General features: G+C 48.3%; 10 protein-coding genes across 10 annotated transcripts; 6 read left to right on the plus strand and 4 right to left on the minus strand.

Moving 5' to 3' along the window:
- Positions 1 to 562: 562 nt before the first annotated feature.
- Positions 563 to 1,994, minus strand: FIESC28_00244 (uncharacterized protein; the record flags this gene model as incomplete). Its single annotated transcript, XM_031154395.1, has 3 exons — positions 563 to 955; positions 1,010 to 1,480; positions 1,950 to 1,994. The coding sequence occupies 3 exons, from the start codon at positions 1,992 to 1,994 to the stop codon at positions 563 to 565; spliced, it is 909 nt and encodes a 302-aa protein (XP_031021567.1).
- Positions 1,995 to 2,506: 512 nt separating this feature from the next.
- FIESC28_00245 (uncharacterized protein) lies at positions 2,507 to 3,097 on the plus strand (the record flags this gene model as incomplete). The annotated part of the gene is made up of 1 exon (XM_031154396.1): positions 2,507 to 3,097. One exon carries the CDS (start codon positions 2,507 to 2,509, stop codon positions 3,095 to 3,097), a length of 591 nt encoding a protein of 196 aa, XP_031021568.1.
- A 201-nt stretch (positions 3,098 to 3,298) lies between these two features.
- FIESC28_00246 (uncharacterized protein) lies at positions 3,299 to 4,339 on the minus strand (the record flags this gene model as incomplete). Its single annotated transcript, XM_031154397.1, has 3 exons — positions 3,299 to 3,634; positions 3,684 to 4,008; positions 4,068 to 4,339. The coding sequence occupies 3 exons, from the start codon at positions 4,337 to 4,339 to the stop codon at positions 3,299 to 3,301; spliced, it is 933 nt and encodes a 310-aa protein (XP_031021569.1).
- Positions 4,340 to 4,749: 410 nt separating this feature from the next.
- Positions 4,750 to 5,226, plus strand: FIESC28_00247 (uncharacterized protein; the record flags this gene model as incomplete). The annotated part of the gene is made up of 2 exons (XM_031154398.1): positions 4,750 to 4,963; positions 5,021 to 5,226. 2 exons carry the CDS (start codon positions 4,750 to 4,752, stop codon positions 5,224 to 5,226), a joined length of 420 nt encoding a protein of 139 aa, XP_031021570.1.
- Positions 5,227 to 6,118: 892 nt separating this feature from the next.
- On the plus strand, positions 6,119 to 8,401 carry FIESC28_00248 (uncharacterized protein; the record flags this gene model as incomplete). Its single annotated transcript, XM_031154399.1, has 4 exons — positions 6,119 to 6,338; positions 6,388 to 6,835; positions 7,624 to 8,071; positions 8,123 to 8,401. The coding sequence occupies 4 exons, from the start codon at positions 6,119 to 6,121 to the stop codon at positions 8,399 to 8,401; spliced, it is 1,395 nt and encodes a 464-aa protein (XP_031021571.1).
- A 495-nt stretch (positions 8,402 to 8,896) lies between these two features.
- Positions 8,897 to 10,520, plus strand: FIESC28_00249 (uncharacterized protein; the record flags this gene model as incomplete). Its single annotated transcript, XM_031154400.1, has 3 exons — positions 8,897 to 9,645; positions 9,693 to 9,926; positions 9,977 to 10,520. The coding sequence occupies 3 exons, from the start codon at positions 8,897 to 8,899 to the stop codon at positions 10,518 to 10,520; spliced, it is 1,527 nt and encodes a 508-aa protein (XP_031021572.1).
- A 1,376-nt stretch (positions 10,521 to 11,896) lies between these two features.
- Positions 11,897 to 13,370, plus strand: FIESC28_00250 (uncharacterized protein; the record flags this gene model as incomplete). Its single annotated transcript, XM_031154401.1, has 2 exons — positions 11,897 to 12,873; positions 12,923 to 13,370. The coding sequence occupies 2 exons, from the start codon at positions 11,897 to 11,899 to the stop codon at positions 13,368 to 13,370; spliced, it is 1,425 nt and encodes a 474-aa protein (XP_031021573.1).
- Positions 13,371 to 14,048: 678 nt separating this feature from the next.
- Positions 14,049 to 15,805, minus strand: FIESC28_00251 (uncharacterized protein; the record flags this gene model as incomplete). The annotated part of the gene is made up of 5 exons (XM_031154402.1): positions 14,049 to 14,085; positions 14,146 to 15,074; positions 15,122 to 15,317; positions 15,366 to 15,368; positions 15,423 to 15,805. 5 exons carry the CDS (start codon positions 15,803 to 15,805, stop codon positions 14,049 to 14,051), a joined length of 1,548 nt encoding a protein of 515 aa, XP_031021574.1.
- Positions 15,806 to 17,550: 1,745 nt separating this feature from the next.
- Positions 17,551 to 19,217, plus strand: FIESC28_00252 (uncharacterized protein; the record flags this gene model as incomplete). Its single annotated transcript, XM_031154403.1, has 3 exons — positions 17,551 to 17,692; positions 17,771 to 19,115; positions 19,169 to 19,217. 3 exons carry the CDS (start codon positions 17,551 to 17,553, stop codon positions 19,215 to 19,217), a joined length of 1,536 nt encoding a protein of 511 aa, XP_031021575.1.
- Positions 19,218 to 19,530: 313 nt separating this feature from the next.
- Positions 19,531 to 22,159, minus strand: FIESC28_00253 (uncharacterized protein; the record flags this gene model as incomplete). The annotated part of the gene is made up of 4 exons (XM_031154404.1): positions 19,531 to 20,292; positions 20,339 to 20,815; positions 21,178 to 22,098; positions 22,151 to 22,159. The coding sequence occupies 4 exons, from the start codon at positions 22,157 to 22,159 to the stop codon at positions 19,531 to 19,533; spliced, it is 2,169 nt and encodes a 722-aa protein (XP_031021576.1).
- Between the last annotated feature and the right edge of the window lie 864 nt (positions 22,160 to 23,023).

Consider the following 23,023-nt stretch of genomic DNA (forward strand, 5'->3'; position numbering starts at 1 on the left):
ACTAAGAGGTCAAAAACTGGAGCTACCTACGACATTTATGCACTGTTCGGAGACTTTTGGGTGTTTTCAGGCGATAATCGGTCGTGATTGGATGTTTAGGTGTGCTTACAACTGCAGGTGGGCAACACAAGGCTGTTTTTCAGAGGCTGTGCAGTTCTTGTCTTTTCTCTCGCCAGAGACAAATTCTTTTATTGGCTGTTTCAGTGACCTCATGCAAGCTACGAACTGATCGGGGAAAAGACCAGAAAATATCCATGTGGCCTTAGTTTTAGTCTTATACAACCCTCAGGGTATTGGAAGAAATAGCCCCCAAAAGTACAGGAAACAAAACAATTTAGTCACCTTGTGCAGGTCTAGGCTGAGACTTAGCTGTTCTATTCTAGGAGCCTAATCCTTGAAAGACAATTCCTCTACTACCAATTGGCTGGCTTTGACAGTTTCATTATGTATCATTGATACACAGGAAGTATTACATTATGGTGAACCAAGGTGATTTAAAGACATATATATCTGTAAAAATGAAGAACATGGACTGGTTGTTAACTCTTTCGTCTTAGCTCGCTTAGTCCGAGCTGTGTACAATCAACAGGGGTACAGCCGTGTTTCCTTGACTGTAGTCAGGACCAAGGAACAAAGGATCGACACCAGTACCGCCAGAGGCCCCAATGTATGTAGTGCCCCAAAGGTTTCCTGTAGCAGTACAGCCTGTAAACATGCTACAAAAGAGTTCAGGCACAGTGCACTCCAACTGACGACTGGTAGGTGCCTCGCAGGTGATGAACTTCTCTTGCGCTGACATATTGTCACTGCAGACCACGAGTGCACTGGTGCCATCACCAGGAGTCCAGCCACAAATAGGTTTCTGGCCATCAAGAAGCAAGTGGCCAGTAGTGGAATCGACGGTGATGAATGCTTCGTGATAGCCTGAAAGACTGTTGAAGGTGAGCTTAGCGCCCTGGTACCGGTTTGATGCAATACCTTAGTTTGCGTAAGTTCCGCTTTCAGGGACGAGGCGGAACATTGGCACGGTGGTGGTGGTAGGGGCTGCAATAGTTGTAGCTTCGGTGGTGGTGGGAGCCTCTGTGATCTCGGCAGAAGTAGTGACAGCGTCTGAAGTTGTCGTGGTCTCAGCTGTGGCATCCGCGACAGTAGCAGAAGCTTCCTCAGTGGTAGCGACTGATGTAACAAGAGTGGTCGTCTCCGAAAGGACATCATCGGAAGTGGTCGTATCGGCAGTAGCCGTGTCTACTTGAGTAACCGTGGTCGCCTCAGTGGTAGAGTCTGCAGGAGTCACTGCTTCGGTCGTGGTAGTGGCAACGGTGGCCGAGCTGTCCAAAGACGAGGTGAAGCCGGATGAGCCGGATGTTGTAGCAGTTGTCGCAATCGCAGAGTCAGAAGCTACGCCAATACTATTAACAAATGTTGAACAAGCCCGAAGTGTATCACTTGCCTGAGGAGATGGGTTTGCAAGGGCTTCCAACTGCAATATCAAGACCAGCAAGGCCAACGGCCAGCAAGCGAAGGTTGCTCAAATGCATGATGCCTCGAATAAATGACTAAAACGAGTGAAATTGGCATAGGTAACTTGAGAAGAAAGCGACGGGGAGTTGGGAATCTGCCTTTGTTGGACTTTTATAAACAGAGCTTCGGAAATTAGCATCTCGCGTTGATAGCGGGCATCTTTATGACCAGACGTGTCACAAGCAAACCCCGAGTAGCATTAGTGCCTAGGAAAGGTCAATAGTTTGTGTTCCCGATCGGACTCGTGGATTTGAGCTGTCAGCTATCAACGCAGCTTCAGGCTTTCTTTCGATATTTTACAGGCTAAGCCTTTACTACTAAAGGACGCTGCGGGTCTCCCCGAGGACCCTAAATGCGCCAATTTCCCGAATGGGATCTATCGAATAATTCTCTTTGTAAGGTTTTCGCGTGTTCCAGAAAGAACTCACAGAACCTGTAACGTCACGAGCGATTAACCCGATACCTCTCCTCATCGTCAGGCTAAGTTTTGCTTGTGGTTCAGTTACTAACTTCCATGTATGATGCCTCGCGGTGCCTGTATGTCTTGCTGAGAAGACACCAGTACGGGAGTAATAACAACGTGAGACGCGCTGGGATGAGATGGCAGGTACCTGCGAACGGGCTCAGGTTTAAATGTTCAACGTTCATTTAAATAGGATCTTATTGAAATGTGTCTGTGAACGAAGTATGCAAGTCTGATGTTTTCGCACGGTTGTTGCGGTTCCGTATAGTCCTTGTCAATTATCAAGATTTCCAATTAACCTTGGGCTTATGTACAGAACAGAGACCAGAAATAGAAATAATTTATTGGTAAATGGTCGCCTTGCGTACCGAATGATACCCCGCATCTGTGTGTCAGCTTAGACGGTGACAGGGCGCGCCAAGAGAAATCGATGCAGTCTGACTCATTCGGTCATGGTCTCCTACACCCTCCAGGGCGAGGCGCAACTCTAATTTACTCAAACACAGCTCTGTAGCTTCCAAGATGGCCGCCCATGGATCAACTGTCACTATTGAAGCAGGATATCGTCCTGGCTTACTCGCCAGATGTCTCGAGATGCACATAGCTTACTACCACCCCATAAATTCCTGGGGTCTAGCATTCGAAGCCTCAGTCGGCGCAGCATGGGCCGACCTTATCTCAAGACTCAACTCCAACCCTCGCAACCAAGTCTTCGCCGCAATCCAGAACACAACGCCTGATGATGATCCTGCAGCATTTACACAGAAGATCGTGGGTACTATACTCGTCGATGCTGAGAGTATGAAACAACCCGGCATGGCGCAGATCCGAGGTTTCATAGTGGACGAGCGAGCCCGTGGTCTCGGCGTTGGGAAAAGATTGCTGGCCGCAGCAATGGAGTTTGTGGAAGAGATGGGATTTGAGAAGGTTTCACTTTATACCGCGAGAACACAGGAGACGTCGTTGTTTCTCTATGATAGAGCTGGTTTTGTTGTTGTCGACGACACGGAAAAGGATCTGTGGGGTTGGAAGATGAATGAGTTGACACTTCAATGGACGCGCCCCGGTGCAGCAAGTCCGAAAGATGATAGCTTCGGCAACAAGGGAAAATGACGGAAAGATGACGGAGTTCTGACGAAAAGAAGGGTACCTTATGCCTTGTAGAAGAGCTCAAGTTAGGGCAGGACAAGATATTAAAAACGTTGTTGTGAACATCGGGAAGACGATGCCTGGAAAGTGCAAATTTGTTGAGAAAAGCTCAACTTCTAGTATGTCAAAAGCGGCTCTTGTCCTTGCCCCTTGTGAATGGCACACCTACCATTTGGAGATGAGAGTCTTCAAGCCCTCCAGAATGTTTGGAATGACTCTCTTGCAGCCTCTCTCAGTGCTGTCGCTTCCATCGCAGCGTTGGCGTTCCTTCGTCAACTCGGCAATTGACGTGTTGACCTCCTTAACCCCCAGGATTCTTGTAGTGAGATGGTCGAGAAAGCTTCCGTATGGCTCAAACGGGATCTTAGTATAGTAGATCGTAGGCCAAGTAGATATACGTAACGAAGGAGTCTTTAATCCTTCCGTAATATCCAAAGGGAACTCGGCATGATATACGTAGGCATTAGCCTTGTCGGTCTCATTGCAGACGATAAGACACACCTAAAGACGTTAGTATCGCTAATTCAAAAAGGAGGAGGAAGAGAATTACCGGATAGCTTTGGTGGAGAGACCGATACCAGTCGTCCTGTGCTAGAGACAACATGATACAGACAAGATATGGATCTCGAGTCCAAGTCTCAGGCGCACATTGTCGTAATCTGCGCTCACATAGCCGCTGGGCAGCTTCCTCTCCCGCCGCATGCTTCCAAGGGTAACATTTCGCTCGACGTCGATCTGTTGCCCAAGCGTATTCATAAGGGCTCACCATAAGTCGTGCAGGGCTGGTCTCTGACGGAGGTACAGCCGGCGTCAAGTAAATGCCACAATCCAGTCGATATATCTCATGCTGAGCGTAGTCGAAAGCCGGTGCGCCACTGTATAGCCTATCAATAACGCCCAAAAAAGAAAAATAAGGCGAAACAGCATAACATACGCAGCAGGTTTCCAAGGACTTCCATCGCGATCGACCAGCAGGCGAAAACAAAAACCTTTCATACCGCATTCCCATTCGGTCGCGAAATCCTCTACGTCACCGACGGTATCCTCTTGGTGCTCACCGGCTTCGGTAGGAGTTTCGAGTTGTTGAAATGTGCAGTTTACGAGCTGCAGGTGTCGTTCGGTCCATAGCAGAGGATGAGTCGGGAACCAAGGATTTCGGACGCTCAGCTCATGTAGAGACATGTTGAGAGAAACTCTCCCATTCATCGCCGAGGGATGTGATTGTTTGTTCTTGTGGTGAGATGTCGGAAGTTTGTTTGGAAGAACAAACGCGTTGTGATGGAGCGAGTGAAAAAGCCGATTCCGATCCGGTCGTGAGAACGATGAAAGCAAATGCTAGGCAAAGAAAAAGCTCCAGATTGACATGATCACGTTGTTCAGAGATTTTTCGTCCCTCCGATTCTCGGCGGCGAGTGTGACAGTTGTTTGCACTGGCAGAATCAGATACTTTTTGCTCGTCTCGTTGTTTGCCAGCTGGCGGCTAGCCGGCACTCAGTGAGCAACCCACTAGCGCTCTGCCATTTGTCTTTAGCAACTCGTTTTCTTCCTTCCCCAAAAGAAAGAACCCAATCTCTACAACCTTCAAAATCGTATCATACGTTGGTCAACAGCTTGCCATGGAGGGCCCTTTGCGTGAGCTGATGCCTCTTCACGAGGCTACCCGCGAAAACGACATCATTCTTCTCAACCATCTTCTGAAGCAGCCCCAGATTCGAACTAAACTAACCCGCTGGTTTGGGGAACAGTGCTTGAAAGTGGCAATCGCGGACGGCTATGTTGAGATCGTCAGAGCCTTGATGACACTTCCTTCTTCAGTATTCGATTTTACAGGTATGGCATCTCCTCGGGTACTTCAATGCTCTAGTCCATATTCTAATAGTCGAATAGACGTTCACGATGCAGAGGGAGCTGCGTCCTACTTGATAAGGACTGCCTTCTTCGGACAATATGCCGTCTTCAAGGTCATCGCTGAGACTGGCAAAGTCAACCTGAGCGGCCGTGATGAGAATGGTGCCACTCCTCTTCACTGGGCCAGCGAAGCAGGCTCTCTCTCTATTGTCGACTATTTACTCGCAGGAGGGCATCAACCCTGACGAACAAGACGACGGTGGCCGAACGCCTCTTGCCTACGCCGCCAAGGGAGACAGCAGGGACGTTGCCTGCCGACTTCTGCGGGTAGATGGAGTCAACCCTGATGCTGAAGACCTTGAGGGCAAAACTCCTCTCTTTTGGGCTACTCCATGTGGCAACACTCGGTTTGCGATGATCTTGAGAGATTCCGGACGCGTCAACCAGGAGATGGGACATCGGGGGATCATGGACAGAATGAATGGTCGGCACATTAACCGATATCTCGGTCCTTCCAATGCATGGTGAAAGGATGACGAGAAGCGTAAGGTTTCCTTAGCATGACGGCTTGCTGTGGATATGAGGATGGTAGTTCTCAGTACATAATCCCCAGGCCTTATGCCTGCTACATCAAAGTATTCTGGTGCCCTAAGGGCCCAGCATGGACCACGTCTTTTAATGAACAAATCGTGATTCTACTCATGCATCCTATTTGTCGCAATCTCGTCTTGAGTTATTGCTATGTTGTGATCAGTCCAGCTTGTTTCTCGCACTCCTCCCATCATGTTGAAAGCAGGACAACCAGTGGCATATCTGCCAGCTTATTCTGCGGCTCAGCAGTTATTTCTTGTGGCACTCTAACGGGTACTTCTTCTTCCATGCGCTTCTCTACTTTTCATTGTTTGCACCGGCAAAATCGGCATATTGAGATATCTGGCCGTTTATCGCCAAACTGTTTGATAGGTAGCCGACAATTCACATCTCAGCAAACAAGAAGTGACTCACTGCTAAGCTTCCTCTCAAGTACTTAGAGGGCTCTTCGCCGCCCGTCATTTCTTCTTCTCTTGACTCTTCATCTTCCTTCTTTAACAAAGAGCTTCGTCTTTACAATCATTCCACAACAACAACACTGTCACTATGGTTTCCTTCGCTGATTTGGAGCCCCCTTTGTACAAGGCTATCCGTGAAGGGAACACCACTCTCTTCACCCAGCTGATCGCTCAGCCCGAACATCGAGCTAATCTCTATCGAGATGGGCATGTATGCTCTGGATTCAACCTCATGAGTACCGCAATTCCGGGCGGGCAAATTGAGATTGCGAGAATCCTGTTCGTACTTGACGCATTTGACTTCAGCAGTAAGTTATCTTTGGACTTTTGATCATCCTTACCCTGACGGTTGAATAGAGTACAGCTCGTACTTATTCCGATGGGCTTGCGACAAGCCTGCCATCTTCAGGCTCATTGTTGAGACTGGCCGAGCCGACATCACCGCCCATGGCGAAGCAGGCATGACTCCCCTTTATCACGCAAGCAACGCGGGCTGTCTCGAGATCGTCGACTTCCTTCTCAAGGAAGGCGTCGATGCCGAGGTGAAGGATAACAACGGTCGCACACCCCTGGCGTACGCTGCAATGAAAGGCAGTCAAGAAGTCACTCGACGACTACTGGGCATTGGTGCAGTCAACCCGGACTCTAAGGACAACGAAGGCAAGACACCCTTCTATTGGGCTATCTTCAGCACCCAGGGGGCGGTTGCCAGGATCTTGAACGACACCGGACGTGTCGACACAAGTGTTGAGGGCCGGGCGATGCGGGATCGACAGGCCCGCCCTAAGTTCACCGTGATGGTCCTGTGAGGGATGGATGATCAAGAACGCATAGCGGACGGTAGATTGAACGGAGGAAGCACAAGAGGCACAAGGTTTAAGATATGCTGCCAACAAGGCGTGTTTATTACCTAAGGTTTAGAGGATAAAAGTGAATAGACCATAAATGCCTGCCTAAACTTGCATAAGCTGACTAAATGTTTTCGTCTCTTATGCTCCCAGTGACCAGGTCTTCTGACACCCTGGCGCTGCCGGTCTCCCAACAGGGAAGACTTCACTTATTACTCCAGCTGATATTCTACAAAGATGCGGCAGATTGTGACCCGGAACGATAAAGGCCGAGAAGATGGTCATGAATCTGAACTGCTCGGGGTTTACTTATGACACATCTGGTGATAAAGATGCCCGCAATGCGTACTTAATAAGAGAACACTTTTATGAATCTGAACACTCACGCGTAGACTGTAGTCACGTAGCATCGAGGCTGCGCACCCATGACAAGGAAGTGTTGGAGATCTGGAGGTAAGGCTGTCCAAAGTCTAATGCAAACTATTTTTCAAGTTAGCCACCGGATGATGATCTCAATAAATCTGAACTGCGCGCGCTTTGCGACACGTAGTTTCCCTCGTCTGTGCCGTCGAGATCACGATGAGCGCGTCCCTACGCGACGCGTAAAGCTGTCACGTGGCCATGACATCACAACAATGATATCATCTGAGAAGTGTTGCAAAGTCACCGCTAACCTTCCTAGCTCGTTGATTCGCTGGAAGCCATCATTGACATTATTGACTATCTATCATTCACTCAATCGCAGCCAGAATGAGGACAATTCCATCTCGCCTCAACCCCGAGGCCACAAGCGCCAATCAAGCAAGACGGACTCATCCGCGCCAGAACCCAAGCCCAAACAATCCAAGAAGACAGAGGAATCCCATGCACAAGCCGAGCCGTCTACCCCCACGGAAGAGACGAAACCGACACTTACCGACAAAGCTCTCGAGTTCGACTTCGACCACTCAAAGATTCGAGACCCCCGACGTACGTCAGGACGCGTCAGGAGACCCCATTACGAAAAACGCGAATTGAGCGAAGAATGGCTTTCGAAGTTCCACATTCCAAACCATAGAGACGAAAAGAACGACCCTTTGTATTGCTTTTATGAACTGTATCAATGTCACAAGAAGGGACCCAATGGATCCCCCACGTACGACAGCGCGGGATTCCAGTTGGACTACAAGAAAGTGGAAAAGTGGATGAAGCCTGTGGGTTACAATAAGAAGTCCATGATGAATAGCATGGATCGCGCGCTATAGAAAGGCGATGAGGAGAAGAAGGCTGCATATGAAGTCTTCTTTGTGGATGGCAAAGGCCCTGATTGCGGCCATCACTTGGTCATGGATCTCATCAAGGACAAAATGTCAAAGGATTTAGATATCCCGTTACATCAAATTGACGTGAAGCAGATCAAGAAGTGGGGAGAGAAAGGGTTTGAGAAGGTCAAGGCGGATGAATGGTGGGTTGAGCCTAATGAGGTCGAGAAGGCGCATTTTTCGAAGATGATGGGAGGAGCTAAATTGAGGAAGGATCTATAAAGAAGCCCTTATGCATTGAGCTTATTTATTAGCGTTACCATAATGTACGAGATTTAATCTGCTCTTAGTCTTATCATATGGTGTGTCGTTCCTCAACTTATCCTGCACAAAACCTCTGCGAGGAAATGGAGCTTTCCCCAGACAATTACCGGATGACTCACATCTTTGTTTTCTAAGTGATTTGCAAAAGGGCGTGATAAGAACGTGGGATATCACATTCTCTTAAAGGGTGATAAAGGATCATGCACCTTCGCTTGGGACCCAACAGCAACCAAAGGGAGTTAGCGCTGACCAAAATCCTCGCCAGCGCTGTCAAAAGAACCTTGTAATATGCCCCTTGCATGTCTTACTCCACCTAAAGGGCGCACCAGCCTTGATTGAGATGACACCCGGACTTTGTTCATAAATAAGCTGGACAACGAACCTGACGGGAATACCTGTAATACCGGAGAAGCCAAGAATCTTTCAGCTAATGAACACAGTTCTTGTCTCACTATGGCAACTCAAACAGAAACACTATTGGTGGAACCCATGCCGGTACCTCCAACTGCCGAGATCCAACCCGACAAGGAATATTCAAAACTCCAGAAAATAGCAGTCACATTCCAACTTTCAGGCGTCAACTTTGCATGTAGCGCAACAAACGGGTTAATCGTCGTCGGTTTACCTCAAATGACATCAGATCTCCATCTCCCGCCCTCCCTCGCATTCTGGCCCTCTAGCGTCCAAGGTTTAGCAACAGCATCTACCCTCCTCCTCGCAGGAGCTCTAGCCGACGTCCTAGGCGCACGATCCGTGGAGCTAGTCGGATGCATCCTTAGCGGGGCTATCATGCTCGCTTGTGGCTTTATACAAGCCGGTGAGGAGCTTGTTGCGCTGCGTGCCCTGCAGGGCGTGGCTTTGGCGCTGCATCTTGCTAGTTCGGTTGCGTTGGTGACAAAGACCCTTGCAAGAGGACGGGGACGCAATTTAGCTTTTGCGTGCCTGGGGTTAAGTCAGCCTCTTGGTTTCTCTTTTGGACTTGTGCTTGGTGGTGTGCTTGTTGAGACTGTTGGGTGGAGAGCGGGATGGTATCTCTACGGTGGTATTGTTCTGTTCTTGTCTGCGGTTGGATTTTGGTCTTTGCCAAAGTCTGAACCTCTAGGCACGTTTAAAGATGTCATGAACAGTGTTGCGACAGATGTTGACTGGTTGGGCACTTTACTTGCTTCAGCTTTCATGGCTCTTCTCTGCTATTTCCTCGCGTAAGTCGCATTCATCTTCGATCACAAGTATTCTAATCAGACCACAGCATCATCAGCACCGACGTCTATCGCATCAAGGAAGCAAGCAGCATCGTCATTCTGTGTCTCAGCTTAGTCGCTCTGCCTCTATTCGTAGTGTGGATGCACATCCAGGTTAAAAAGGGGAAGCCGGCGTTGATACCCAATTCGTTCTGGCGCAACCACGCTTTCACTAGCATCTGCGTGACGATCGCCCTGTCAAACGCCGTGATCAACTCCCTAGAGCTGTTCTCCAGTTTATTGTTAGTTATGCCATGAATGTCACCAAATGTTACTACTAATAAAGATCTAGTTTCCAGGAGATTCAGCACTTGTCTGCCTTGAATGCGGCGATCCGGATTCTGCCGAGTGTTGTTGTTGGTGTGGCTTTGAACTTCACTACTGGATTGGTCGTTCACAGGATTCCGGCTATTTGGCTCATTGTTATTACGTCTGTTTTAACCGCCATCTCACCGCTTCTCATGGCTGTCACCAATCCCAGCTGGACATACTGGACGACCGCATTCTTCGCCCAGGTCCTCATGCCCGTCTCAATCGACGTCTTATTCACAGTTGGACTAATAGTCGTCACTGAGACATTCCCAGAGGATAAGCAAGCTATCGCTGGATCCGTCTTTAACGCGGCATCCCAATTTGGGAATGCTATGGGTCTGGCGATCATGCAGGTCGTGTCTACCCTTGTAACAAAGAACCATTCAGGACTGGAGGAGACCAAAGCATTGCTGGAAGGATACAAGGCCAGCTTCTGGACCATGTTTGCTTTTATGCTTCTTTGTGCTTCGATTGGTGGCGTTGGGCTTCGAAAGGCGGGTAAGGTTGGGTTGAAGCGAGAGTAGAGGATGCAGCCAAGACATTACTCTAACGGCATTGGTATTTACCTGCATTTCATTTCACGTCAAATGGGAAAGGATATCTGTTACCCGAAAATTTATCTATATCTTAAGAGTCCCTTGCATAGCTGAGCTATTGAAGATCAGAGTTTTCTTAGCTCCGGTAGTTACGGGAATGCGAATCATGCTACGCCAAGTACAATAACATTCTCCTTGCCTCTCTCACAGTGAGAGGCGTAATTGCAATTAACGGCCCTTTTATTCTGCTTTCCATGAATTCCGTAGTGCTGCTGAAAAAGATTGAGGACTGCCGGAATTTCCGATCGGAAGTACCGTCCGCGGAATTAGTTAATAATGGGCTTAGGTTTAGGTCCAGGCTTTGGCTTTGGCGCCGGCAAGGGTCTTGGACGGGGGTTCGGCACGTCAACGGTGTCATTCTCACGTGGAATGTTAGAGGATGTCATTTTAGCGAGGAGCGTTCTTCGGAGTGGGATTCTTAGTATGGTTGCTAGAATGCTAGTGCTACCGAGATACCGAGGTTATTAGACCTGACGAGACAGGTAGGATTGCTGGCCATATATATTCGCCTCCAACTGGTGAATCACTAGCTAAAAGTAAAAGCTTAGTCACTGATGCTGTAAGCGACAACGCTGACTAGCCCACTGAACGACGCCATGTTTCACCCGTAGCCCCGGCATTGATTCACAATACGCATGCAGATTCTAGACTCACATTCTTCAGCGGCATTTCACGTTGCAGTGCATCTGGAATTATACTTTTCGGCCCTACAGACAGGCAGTCTGTGCAGTGTAACTCCAATGGGATCTACTCCCGTAATGATGGCATCCTTGTTTAACAAGATCGCCAATCTGCCCCAAAGCTCAGCTCTTGATCATAGCGCTAGGCTGTGAAGGAAAAGAAACAATCCGTGTTGGTCAGCCACGAGTCATTCACCGTCAGAATCACGTTGCGCAACACAAACATCCGTGCGAATGAAGATCACTGCCCTCCAAAATGAGAAGCCTGCGAGACATTTCGTTGCGAGGTTAGTCGCCACGCCAAGTGACGGGCGTTATCTCCCACTACCACTACCGAGATGGAAAAAACGGAACAAGCCGCCCCGGCTCTTACATCACCCTCTCATACATCTACCTAATTAGTTAGACTTGCTGCTCCCCCCTTTCCATGCCTTGGTAGCGCAAAAGCTTGTTCCGCCCTAGCTAGGGCGTTACAATACCACGTACCCGTCAAAAAGGACTGTGGTTCCGCTTCCCCAGACTTTCTTTTCATCCCTTGTCTCGATCAAGTTATTTAATCCCTTCCTTCGTGCTCCTTTTCTGGGATGATCCCAACTTTGCATCCTTGACGCAGATCAGATCGCCATGTATAATGAAACTTCACCAGCTACAGCCGAAGCTCGGCGGCTCAAGAAGAGGGAGCTTGATCGGAAAGCTCAAAGGCTAGCACGCGAACGGACCAAGAGTAGGATTGCGCAGCTTGAGAGCATGGTGGATAACTTGCGACAAAGCGATTCGAATTCACAAATAGCTTCGTTGATGGACGAATTGGGCAGAATCACGAAAGAGAGGGACAATTTACTGCAAGTCCTCGACTCATTAGGATCAACCATTCGTCGTCATCTTGGCGACGCGAGTACCACCAACGAACCATCACCCGACACCAAATCAGAAGCATCATCGAGTGCAACCACAAAGCTTCCTGCATCAAGCACTTCCACAGCCCCAATTGACACCACGAGAGCAGCTTCAGAAACGAGTAGCTCCGCGATTCTAGAACTCCCCATGGACGCACCTCCAACCGATCCCTTCGCCTACACAGGCTGGACCTACCCCGTCAGCAACGGTCCCTACCCAACATCAATGGCCTTCGACAACACCATTCTTCCTCCTTCAGGCCACGGCTTCATGCCCATAACCCCCCTTCTCCCCCCCTCCGAAGACAACGACGTCATCGTCCCGAAAGCTTCCGTGTTGTGCCACTGCTCCAGCCCCACGAGCTGCGGCTCTTCCTACCACGGCGTGAAACCCAATATCTGGCGCGCCATCAACGAAACGTTACAAAAACCGACAAAGCTATCTGCGGAAGACATGGCGGTTGAGGAATATGGTGCGGAGGATATGCCGGTTAGGGCTATTGTTGAGGGGTGGGATAGTCTTGAACGGGCGGGCAAGATGACGGCTACGTGGCGCAAGTTACGGGTTGCTGATGAGTTGTGCTTTGCGAATTGTGGGAATACGGAGAGGTTGGCTGCGATGAGGCTATGTCATATGCTTCTTACGTACCATGGCGATCCCACGTTGGCAAGGCGGGCGACGTTACCGAGATGGTATCTAAATAGGTAAGACCAAGTTGCAAAGAGTTGACGACATGTGGCTAACAGACGACAGACCATCACAAGCTCTACCACATTCCTACGGCATCGACTTCTTTGTCTGGCAAGTACACCCTCACTTTCATGAGCCATCATCTAACAGGCTCAGGCCCGGCTTACGAGAACGACTCATCTTCTCACAACATCAATACTGCACCAACACATTCTGGGACATGCTCCAATCAAATTTCAAAATCCTCTGGTCCGACTCCTTCCAAGATACATTCTACCACAGCCCACAAACAGGGAAATACCACATATCTCCCATCTTCGACCAGAGAATAAGAGATATTAACGCCTGGACAATGTCACAAGATTTCTTTACACATTTTCCGGAACTTGGGGAGGATATACCGACGTATATGGGTGTACCGCCAACGATAAGCGGTGCAGTTATGGTTAGGCGGAGGGAGGATGATGAGGATGTTAAGAGGTTTAAGGGACAGAGGGCTGCTATTTGTTGACAGTATTGTAATATAGAAATAGAAAGAAGACAAAGATTATTCCCAAGTCTGACCTGTTAAGTCATGTGAGGGTTTCAAAAAGATTAAAATCATGCGTAAGAGTTATATGTTGATTTTTATGTTAAAGCAAAGACTATGTTTTAAGAGAAATCCTTATCAATTTTCCAGACCTAGATTCCGCACCCAAGCATCTGTTATGTTGAATATACATTCTCCAAGACTTCCACAACGAAGCACATCATCCGCCCTTTCACAGGCGGGAGTTGGAGCTGTAGAAAGACTTAATAAGAGGGTCGGCGTGCGCATCTGTTTATATGAATGGCTGCTCGGTTGGGTGGTCTGCCAGATTTACATTTGGATTGTGCATAGACGGGATTAAACTCGTAGAGACTGGAGTAGCCTCAGGTGATGAAGTTTACGAGGCGAGCAGACTTTAGAAATGTTCGCAGACTTGATGTTAATCTAGCCACTGGTTGCCAACTGTTCTGTCTAATTCACGATTACCAAGGTAGTAAAACATGGCTATCACTTGGTAAACCCAATGCTTTGGTGCAAAATGGTACATCAGTTGAAAGGAATTGATTGGTTGAACGATAAAACAAAGTGTGATTTTATTACGTATTCTATATGTTGTAGTCTTGATATTATCATAAATGCCTTTCGTTCCCCATCTATATTCTATTTTGTCGCGTGAGGTTCAAAGTATGCGCCGAGTCTAAAATCTGTTAGTAAACGGTCTCTTTCATCGCAAAGTCGGCGGAGAGATAAGACTTACCCAATAATGATATAACACGCAAACATCAGAGCTCCCTTCAACCCAATAGCTCTAATAGCAGTACCCGCACGACTCAAAATCAACAAGTTGATCAACAACCCCGATCCAACAAGCGTAGTTGTCTCGAAGACGTTGAACGCCATCTCCAAATTGCGTCCCAACATCCACGCTATCAAAACCGTCAATGGCGCTACGCAGAGAGCGATTTGGATAGCTGAACCGACAGCAACTGAAATTGCGAGTTCGAGCTTGTTTCGCATCGCTACTGTAACGACGGTGACGTATTCTGCGATGTTTCCAACGATAGGCAGAATAATAAGACCGATTAGCGCTTCTGATAATCCGCCCTCGTGAGTGACGTCGTCGATTGTCTTGACGAGGAATTCGGCGTTCATGGACATGAGAGCTGATGAGATTACTAGAACCGTAACAGCGGCTATTGTACCGCTGGTGCTGGAAACATGAGGCGTATGATCCGGAACCTCTGGAAGCTCCGGTAGAACTCGTCGGTGTACGCTGTTGACTGAAACATCCCTCCCCTCAGACCCTTGGAATTCCGTACGTGAACGCGAGCGCGAGTGCCCTCTTGATCGATGCGACAAACTCGCTCGTGGTGCTGCTTCCCGCTTTACAAGGTCTTCCTCTGCCGCCCCTCTGCTGTCAAGAGTAGTACTTCTGGCCCGCGTAGGAACATCCCGATCAGAAAAGCGAATAAGTCGAGAGTTGGAATGTTGGTTTCGTCGGTGTTGGTGATGATCTGTGTGAATTGTTTGCAGAGGAATTGATGGGACTTCGACGTTCTTGGGTCTCATTTCATAGGCGAAGTAGACGATGTAAATGACGAGGACTACTAGTGATGATGCGCGACTCATGCTTAGTGCTGCTTCACTTAGTTTTCCTTTTTTGTGGAAGGTGTAGTCAAATGCGGTCTGATGGAGTTAGTAATGCTGATATAGTTGAGGTTGATGAAACTCACGGGAATGAGAATCACAAAGACGGAGACAAAGAGAAGAGCGGCCAGAAGCTCAGACTCTTCCATGCTGCTGTGAGCCTCAATATTGGACATGCTACTCGCAACAAGAGCAGAACCAAGAATAAGAAGCAAATTCACAAGCACACTTCCTAAGATTGAAGCTTGAACAATGCGAATGTGGTTGTTCACCAAAGCAACCCTGCAAAAGTCAGTTTCCATCTCATCGCCTTATTCTCATCTCACTTACACCCTGTAATCTCATTAGCAACTCATCTCATCTCATGTCATCTCACTCAAAACTCACAAAATAATAAGTTCAACAAGATTGCCCAGCGTAATATTCAAAAGCGCACCAATCGTATCTCCCGCCTCAGCAGCAATCCTCTCCGTCGCCTCAGTCAACATGACCGACAACGGCACAATAGCAACAGCATTCGTGATAAAAATCAACAACGGATTAATCTGAAGCATATGCGCCGCAAGACCAACAGGCACAAAAATTAGTAACCAATTCAATCGTGACGCAACAACAGTGGAGCGGATCTGGCCGAAAAATGAGACGTTTTCGCTCGGAAAGTCAAAGCCTGACCGCTCATTCGGCGGTGATTGAGTCTCTAGGTCATTTGTGCTGGGTACGTTGAGTTGTTGGTAGCGGACTCTTGATGATGCGCGGAGTGCTCGCTTCATGGTGTCTTTTTACGAGCTTGCTTGATCAGTTTTTGCTGTCCTTTTGTCGGGGACACAGGGGTTGCGCACCTCGTATGCTAAAGTCGGGGCCATGGTGACCGCCATTCAGCGGGTCGTCTTCATCTTCGCTCGCAGAACAGTCATTGTATCTGGACGTCGGGTCCGTGGCTAGGGAGGGACTCATCGAGGCGGAATAAAATGGTTGATTGTGAAAAGGAAAGCAAAAGTAGGCTGTGCAAAGTGAACAGACAGGGTGGACAAAAATTTAAAAGGAGGTCTCAGCGTCGCGACGATACGATAGGAGTCGCTTAACAAGTGAGGCTAATTAATCATTTTAGAGATCCAGCATTGATGATTTACCCCTGATTGTCACTGTGGCCTAAAGAGAACGGGCTAGGTACTACGGAGTACGTAGGGCGGTAATCATATTTTAATCTCCATTGCTGGGTGCTTGTGCGGCCTCTCCCTTGTTTTATTGAAAACATTAGGTCCCCTCAGTGGATAGCACGCGACATTTTAGCGTCACTCACCAATTCCCCCTACTCTACGGAGACACATTATCAATCACCATTTTGAGTCTCTAACCGTAATGGATGCAATAGTAACCAAGAAAAATAAAACGTGTCTCGAGAATACCTTCTTTATCCCTTCCAAAATGTTTCTAGCCAGGTCGAGAAGCTGGTTATCAAGCCCCCTGTCGTTATCGGGAGATGACTATGCCCCGCAGCGCCACCAAGGATGGAATGCGACAGGGTCCAGAACCTAGCTCAAGCATTGACGAGTCAAGGTAAATCGCAATCAAACGCGGAGGTTGATTGGGGGATGAGACTGTGTTGGTCTCAACGTGAAGCGACAAGTGTAGCAGGTGGTATTCTGCATGGACAGCACACCAGATACACGGTTAGGCATTAAGCGTTAAATATTGTAGCGGTCGAGGCGCTGTGAAAGACCCGGAATTAAGCATTCTTGCCAAGAATTGGTGACGCATCATCTTCACCGCTTGCTGCTTTTGTTTCAAATATCCCTGTTTCCGGTTTATCTTATCTTATCGTTATCGCCAAGTTGACGCGTTCTGCCGATCAACAAGTGGGCTATCAATTGTCGCTATGGCCCGGGGTATGAACAAATTGAGATCTGAATTTCAATAATATCTCACATTCTTACTAACTTACAGTAAAATAGCGAAGCCTTTTCACTGGTAACTATCCAGGTCTCCTTTGGAGACAAATCCTCCAAAGCGTGTAGGTAAACCAACGCGCGTATAAAACATACACATGTTCCAGTGGTAGCGTTGTTGTGACAGCCTCAAGATGTCGCTCGGTTAACTCAATTGAACATTATTTAAATACTTGAGCAATTATTAAAACCGTCAGTTTCCAGTAGATTATCTCCAGTTAAATAATGCCCCAATAATTCGTAAATGAATGATAATTGTTTTATTTCACGTATTGTATAGGGTAAGCTTCACTTCAACCATGATTGGCTTCATACGATGGGTAATCACTCGCGGCGATGAAACAATAAACCACGTGATTGCAACTCTGCCAATCAAAGCGTTGTATTCGCTGACAGTAGCGCCCTCAAGAATCCCTTGGCAGCTTGCCAGGAGAAAGTTCATTCTTACCTCATTTCAACTTTTCTGACATCTGTAACTTAACTCCCGGTTGATTATAGATCTATATTCCGGTCACATCAAGTATCCCAAATGCCTACACTACGATCGCAGGATTCCGTTCTCTCTCCTCATGGATAACAGCCCAACAGTGTCGCTCCCGGCGTCATTCTCACCATGCCAAACATGCAAACATGGCGATAGACTGAGTGTCGATTTCCGTGGCGTTGGCATCAAAAGCCTTGAGGAAAGTGCCCAGGCCGGATGCTCAGCTTGTAAGATCAGATACTTAGGTGTACTTGCAGTGAGGGGTCACGAAAGGATAGAAAAGTCGGACCTGGAACTCATCATAGGCTTCGATGGCCCGGCTATAGATATATGTCCACCTGGAAGATGGTGGGACTTGACGGCCTACATCTACCGAAGTCCTGGGAGCAACCAAGTACCTTGTCCTGCTATCGGCCTGGCTCGAGAGATCGACGACCGAAGAGACAGTTTTACACCCGGGATAACGGAGTGGCTGCGGAACTGTCGAGAAAATCACCCGGACTGTGCGGACAACCACAGCGTTCTGCTTCCAAGTCGAGTGCTGGATATCGGTTACAACAACTCAGAATGGATAAAGCTGAAAGGGGCTTCCGGCCAGGAAGGTTCCTATACCGCTCTAAGTCACTGTTGGGGTGGCGGAATTGCAGTGCGAATGGTTATGGCAAACCTCGGCAGATACAAGGAAGGAATTCGATATAGTGACCTCCCCTTGACCTTTCAACATGCCGTCACTGTCACACGGGGTCTTGGAATAAAGTACCTCTGGATTGATGCTTTATGCATCATCCAAGACGACCAAGACGACTGGCAACAAGAATCCGGTAACATGGCCGCTATCTATCGGGATGCGTACTTTGTGATAGGCGCCGACATGTCAAGAGATTCGAATGGGGGGTTCCTGGATGTTTCGGAAACCGACTTTCATGACGAGAGGAAACTGATAGGGGTCGACGATAAGTCAAACCCTATATACGTCCGGGAAGAATACCGGCGGGGCGGCGAATGGGACCAACCGTTGGCTTTTGAACCCTTAAAAAGAAGGGCATGGACGTTACAAGAACAGATACTGGCTACGAGGATGGTCCACTTTACATCACAGGAGATGGTGTGGGAATGCAAATACGGGCTGATCTGTCAGTGTATGCATCTTGACCGTGCCGGCGGAAACTCACTCCAACTTCGAGGATATTTTGCTTTTCCCTTTCCTAGAAAGTTCAAAGCTTGGTATCAGGTCGTGAACGAGGTGATGCAGCGACATATCACAAAACCTGAAGATATATTACCTTGTCTCTCGGGTCTAGCTCGTCTGTTGCATGGGGATGAAGCTGGATGCTATCTCGCAGGTCTTTGGTCTAACGACTTGCCAGCAGGGCTTTTGTGGATTGTGAATCATCCTGGAAAGCGGCCGAATCCATACCGCGGACCATCATGGTCATGGGTATCAGTCGATCAGAGATACAGTCCCTATCCTTCGATTGACAGCTTCCGTCCCGAAAACGAAGATCCGACGTTGAAAGTCGCTTACGCCAAGGTTCTCGAAGTCGAGTGCACTCCGAGTGGCAAAGACCCTCTCGGCACGATTTCAAGTGGCTTCCTCAAAATCTCGGGCCCGTTGATAAAGCTAACTGACGAAATTATCGGGGAGAGGAGGTATGATACTGAAGTTGGAGTCAAGACTGACCTCTATTGCTTGATTGTGGGAGAGCTTTGGAGAGCTCAAGCAGAGGCTCCGACGCGCGGGCTGATCCTTAGGCAGCGGCTGGATATCTCGGGGTCTATTTTTGAGAGAGTTGGGTGTCTTAAACTGGAGAAAGGAACGGAAGGCGAGGTGATGAGGGGGATAAAACATAGCATTATTACTATAATTTGAGAAGATGATCATGTACTTTCGCGTTGACATACACTTTATTCCGGCTGGAGACGAAATTAATGCCAGTAAGCCCGATACTGGATGTTTAACGCTAAGCAATTCATTCTTCATCACAAGATGGCCTCCCATTCTGTCTTACGGGCAGGACGGCATTATGCTATTAACTAAGAACCTGTTCCATAACACTGCACAATTCTATCCTCCACATAAAATAAAGGTACGCAAAGCTTTCTTCAGTCTATTGTATCGCCCCGGCGGATGTTCTGCTCCAGCTCGACTTGAGTCCCTGTCCACGTTCGATGGAGCTTCGAGTAGAGCGACGGGATCTGCTTCGTCTCTCTTATCGTCGTGTAGATCAACCGGTTGTTCGGGCCCTTGACTATCGCCTTCAGGAGCGAAAGTAACGGGAATGGCAGGCTCAACTGGAGCTTCCGGAGTTTCAGGAGTTTCGGGATCCTCGATTGGAGTAGGGATGCTAGGAGGGCTTTCACTATGAGCGTTGCTGTCTGGGTCCGTCATGGATCTGCGAGGCTGCTGTGGCTGAGATTCCGCCCCGGGTGGTAAGACTCGGGTATCAAGATCAGTAGTGACTGCTTCCTCAAATACTACAGGGTTTGAATTTCTGTATGGTGTTGATCTGATACTCGATGCAAGCGATGTCCGCCGCAGAGATACAGTGCTACTGTGGAGAGGCATTTGCAGATCCACAAGCTGTGGCTCTGGACCTGTGAGATCCGAGTGGTCCGTGTCTTTCCTCTTCGGCGGTGCTTTCTTTGGCTCCAAACAGTAATCTCGGTCTTTACAAGACATGTCGAAAAACTCTTGAAGCTTTTCAAGAACTTCAGAGCATGGCTTTCGGCGTTCGGGATGCATTCGGAGAAGACTAGTTTCGATAAACTCGACGAATTCGATTATGAAGTCCGATGTATTCTTATGTTTATACAGAGTTTGAACCTCCTAAACTCAGTTAGCCACAAGATGTTACAGGTAGAAATCGCCTTACATCGAAAACTGCTCTCTTGGCCACAGCACTGATTGCGTCTGGTTTGTGAAGATGATTGAAAAAGGTATCTTGCTTGAACTCATGATTCCAGCCTTTCAATACTTTTTGACCCCAGTGTTCCTCCTTCCGACGCTGAGAAAACTTATCCACTGCGGGCCAACCCTGGATGTACCATGTCGTGAACTCCAGAAGAACACATGCTAGGCACCAGATATCGTAGCTTTGGGCGACCTCATGGAGGATATCATACTCAGGCGCTCTGTAGGTGGGTGACGACCCAATCCCATCGGTGTTAACGTGGGACTTGCTTTCTGTTCTGTTAAATCTCGTCAGGCCGAAATCAGATATCTTCAGTGTACCAAGGCTATAGCCTGGCTCTGAACCTCTAGCGTCGCGGAACCATAGGATATTCTCAGGTTTCAAGTCTCCATGTGTACCGTGCTTTTGGGGTTCAAGAGGATCATGACTGCTGCTGCGCTGTTGTATTAGATGGAGACCTTCGACTATACCTAGGCATTGTCTTGAAAACCATAGAGCGGTATCATGATCTTTCTCTGCCGCAAGCGGAGAGTCATGCAACCTCCATAAATCTTTCAAGTTTCCGTCAGCGCAAGGAAACACCAAGTGATAGGTTTGCCCAAGAGAGAATGTCCAGAGAAGTTGAATCAAGTGGGGAGCCTCCTTCCCTGCAAATCGATTAAGATTCGAAACTTCTGCGTCGAACTTGCACTTCTTCGAGGTTTCCAGCCTTTTGACGGCAAAGATTGTTTTTGGAGACTGGCAACGTTTAGCAAGAGCAGGAAGAGACATGTAAACTATCCTGAGGTAGTTTAACTTACCGGATTATCTGAGCGGGCAACGTGTGCGGCGTGAATTTCCACCTTGTCGACAGCACTAAAACCGCCTTCTCCCACTTCCACTCTAGAGACATATGGAGCAATTGCTTTCTGGGCGAGGGTGTAGTGTGTTGGCTTGTCAGTCTGCTCCGGGATACCAGTGAAAAGTGGAACATGTATTATCCACTGTCGTCCCTCAAAAGACTCGATCTCGGTAGCTGACCACTGATAAAATAGTGGGATGTCTCTTGCTTCTCTCGAAAGATCACACGTTTTCACCACGTAACCATTGGGAGAATCGCGTTCTTTAAGATATCGAAAAGGAAGGTCATAATCAAAAAGACTGTCTTTGATAAAGCTTTCGATAGTTGGGACCTTGTCTATCAAGCAAAGAATCGCCAGGATCTCCTTGCGAGATTGAAAGTGCGGCTGAGTCTCGGGATGAACAATCTGAGGACTAATGATATCTTGCGCTATTGGTACTTGGCGCTCGGGAGGAAAACCTCCTTCGGTTCTGAGAGCTTCTATGATTCGCTGTTTTGTGAGAATCCCCTCTAGCTTGTCTCTGGGAAGAAATGGGAATGACTGAAGACTTTTGTCCGTAGGGTAAAAAATCTCATCTCTGATTGACCGCCCCAATGTATATTGCGGTGAGGAAGCGGAACCGTTGCTGTGTAGGCCTTTGTGTAAGCCCTGCTCTTGGAAGGCCGGGGACGGGCTTGAGCGTTGCCCATTGGTTGGTGCCCAACTTCCACTTGGCAGGCCTCCTTCCAGTGAACCCTCATCATTGGAATCTTCGTCAATGTTGTGGCTGTCACTGAAGGCCACAGACTTACGCCGTAGCTGACCCGTCTCGGGATCACTGGCCTCAACACCTGCGGACGACTTGTCCGTTATCGACTGGCGTGACTGCATCTGCGTCAGCTGGAGGTGGCCGAGTCAGTCATACGACAGAGTCCGATCGGAGGCAACATACCTGAGTCATTGTGGAATGATATTTGCAATTGCAAAATCTTTCACGTAACTCAAAAGAACAATTTGTTACGATGGTTCGAGTTCATTTGCCTTTTTATTCCCCTGTGGTGCCTGAACACTTGTGCCGGATGTTTTAATGCTGAGCCTTATTACACACAAGAGGTTGAAAATGAACTGGTGGTACAAAAGACGCAAATAAACTGGGTGCTGCATGTCTGTCACCAATGTCTCAGTTAGCGATCGTTGGTGGAGGCTGGAGCTGTAAGGGTGCCTTGGACATTGCGAGGGAAACATGTGGCGAAGCCCCTGTGCCGACACGAATGACCCCGACAATGACCTGCTTTTCAGCTGCAGTAGAAGCGTGCTTTTGTCATGTCTGACCAACGCTGAGCCTAGACTGCACTTTGGTGTGGCCGCTTCCGCGTACTCGCGCTCTTGGGTACGCCTCTTTTCCAATATTAAATGCGCCGTTGTAGCCATTGGCCGATGCTTGCCCACTCTCAAGCAGCCAAGACAATATTTCCAGTCAGTTCTCTTCACATTCTGTGCGACCATGACTCGGCTGGACCAGTCACAACGCTGATTCCACAGCCTGATTTTATTTCTCTCCTCGAATGTTCTGATTCTGTCGACCAGCACACCACCACATGTAAATCTTCTGCAAAAACTGTCAGTTGAGCAAAATATTGACTGCACACACTTAAAATCATGGGATGATCTGATATAAGCCTAGTAAGGCCCCCAAAAGTCGGAGTTGCCATGACGCGAAGCCTGCTGATGTGTCACCCGTTCGGGCCAGACGCGCACCAAGCAAGCCATGCGCTTCTAAAAGAACTCTCATTGGCCGGAAGATAAGGCAAACTTGGACGTGTTC

Source organism: Fusarium coffeatum (genome assembly GCF_003316985.1).
Source record: "Fusarium coffeatum strain FIESC_28 chromosome Unknown BRIP53273_contig_5, whole genome shotgun sequence".
NCBI lineage: Eukaryota > Fungi > Ascomycota > Sordariomycetes > Hypocreales > Nectriaceae > Fusarium > Fusarium coffeatum.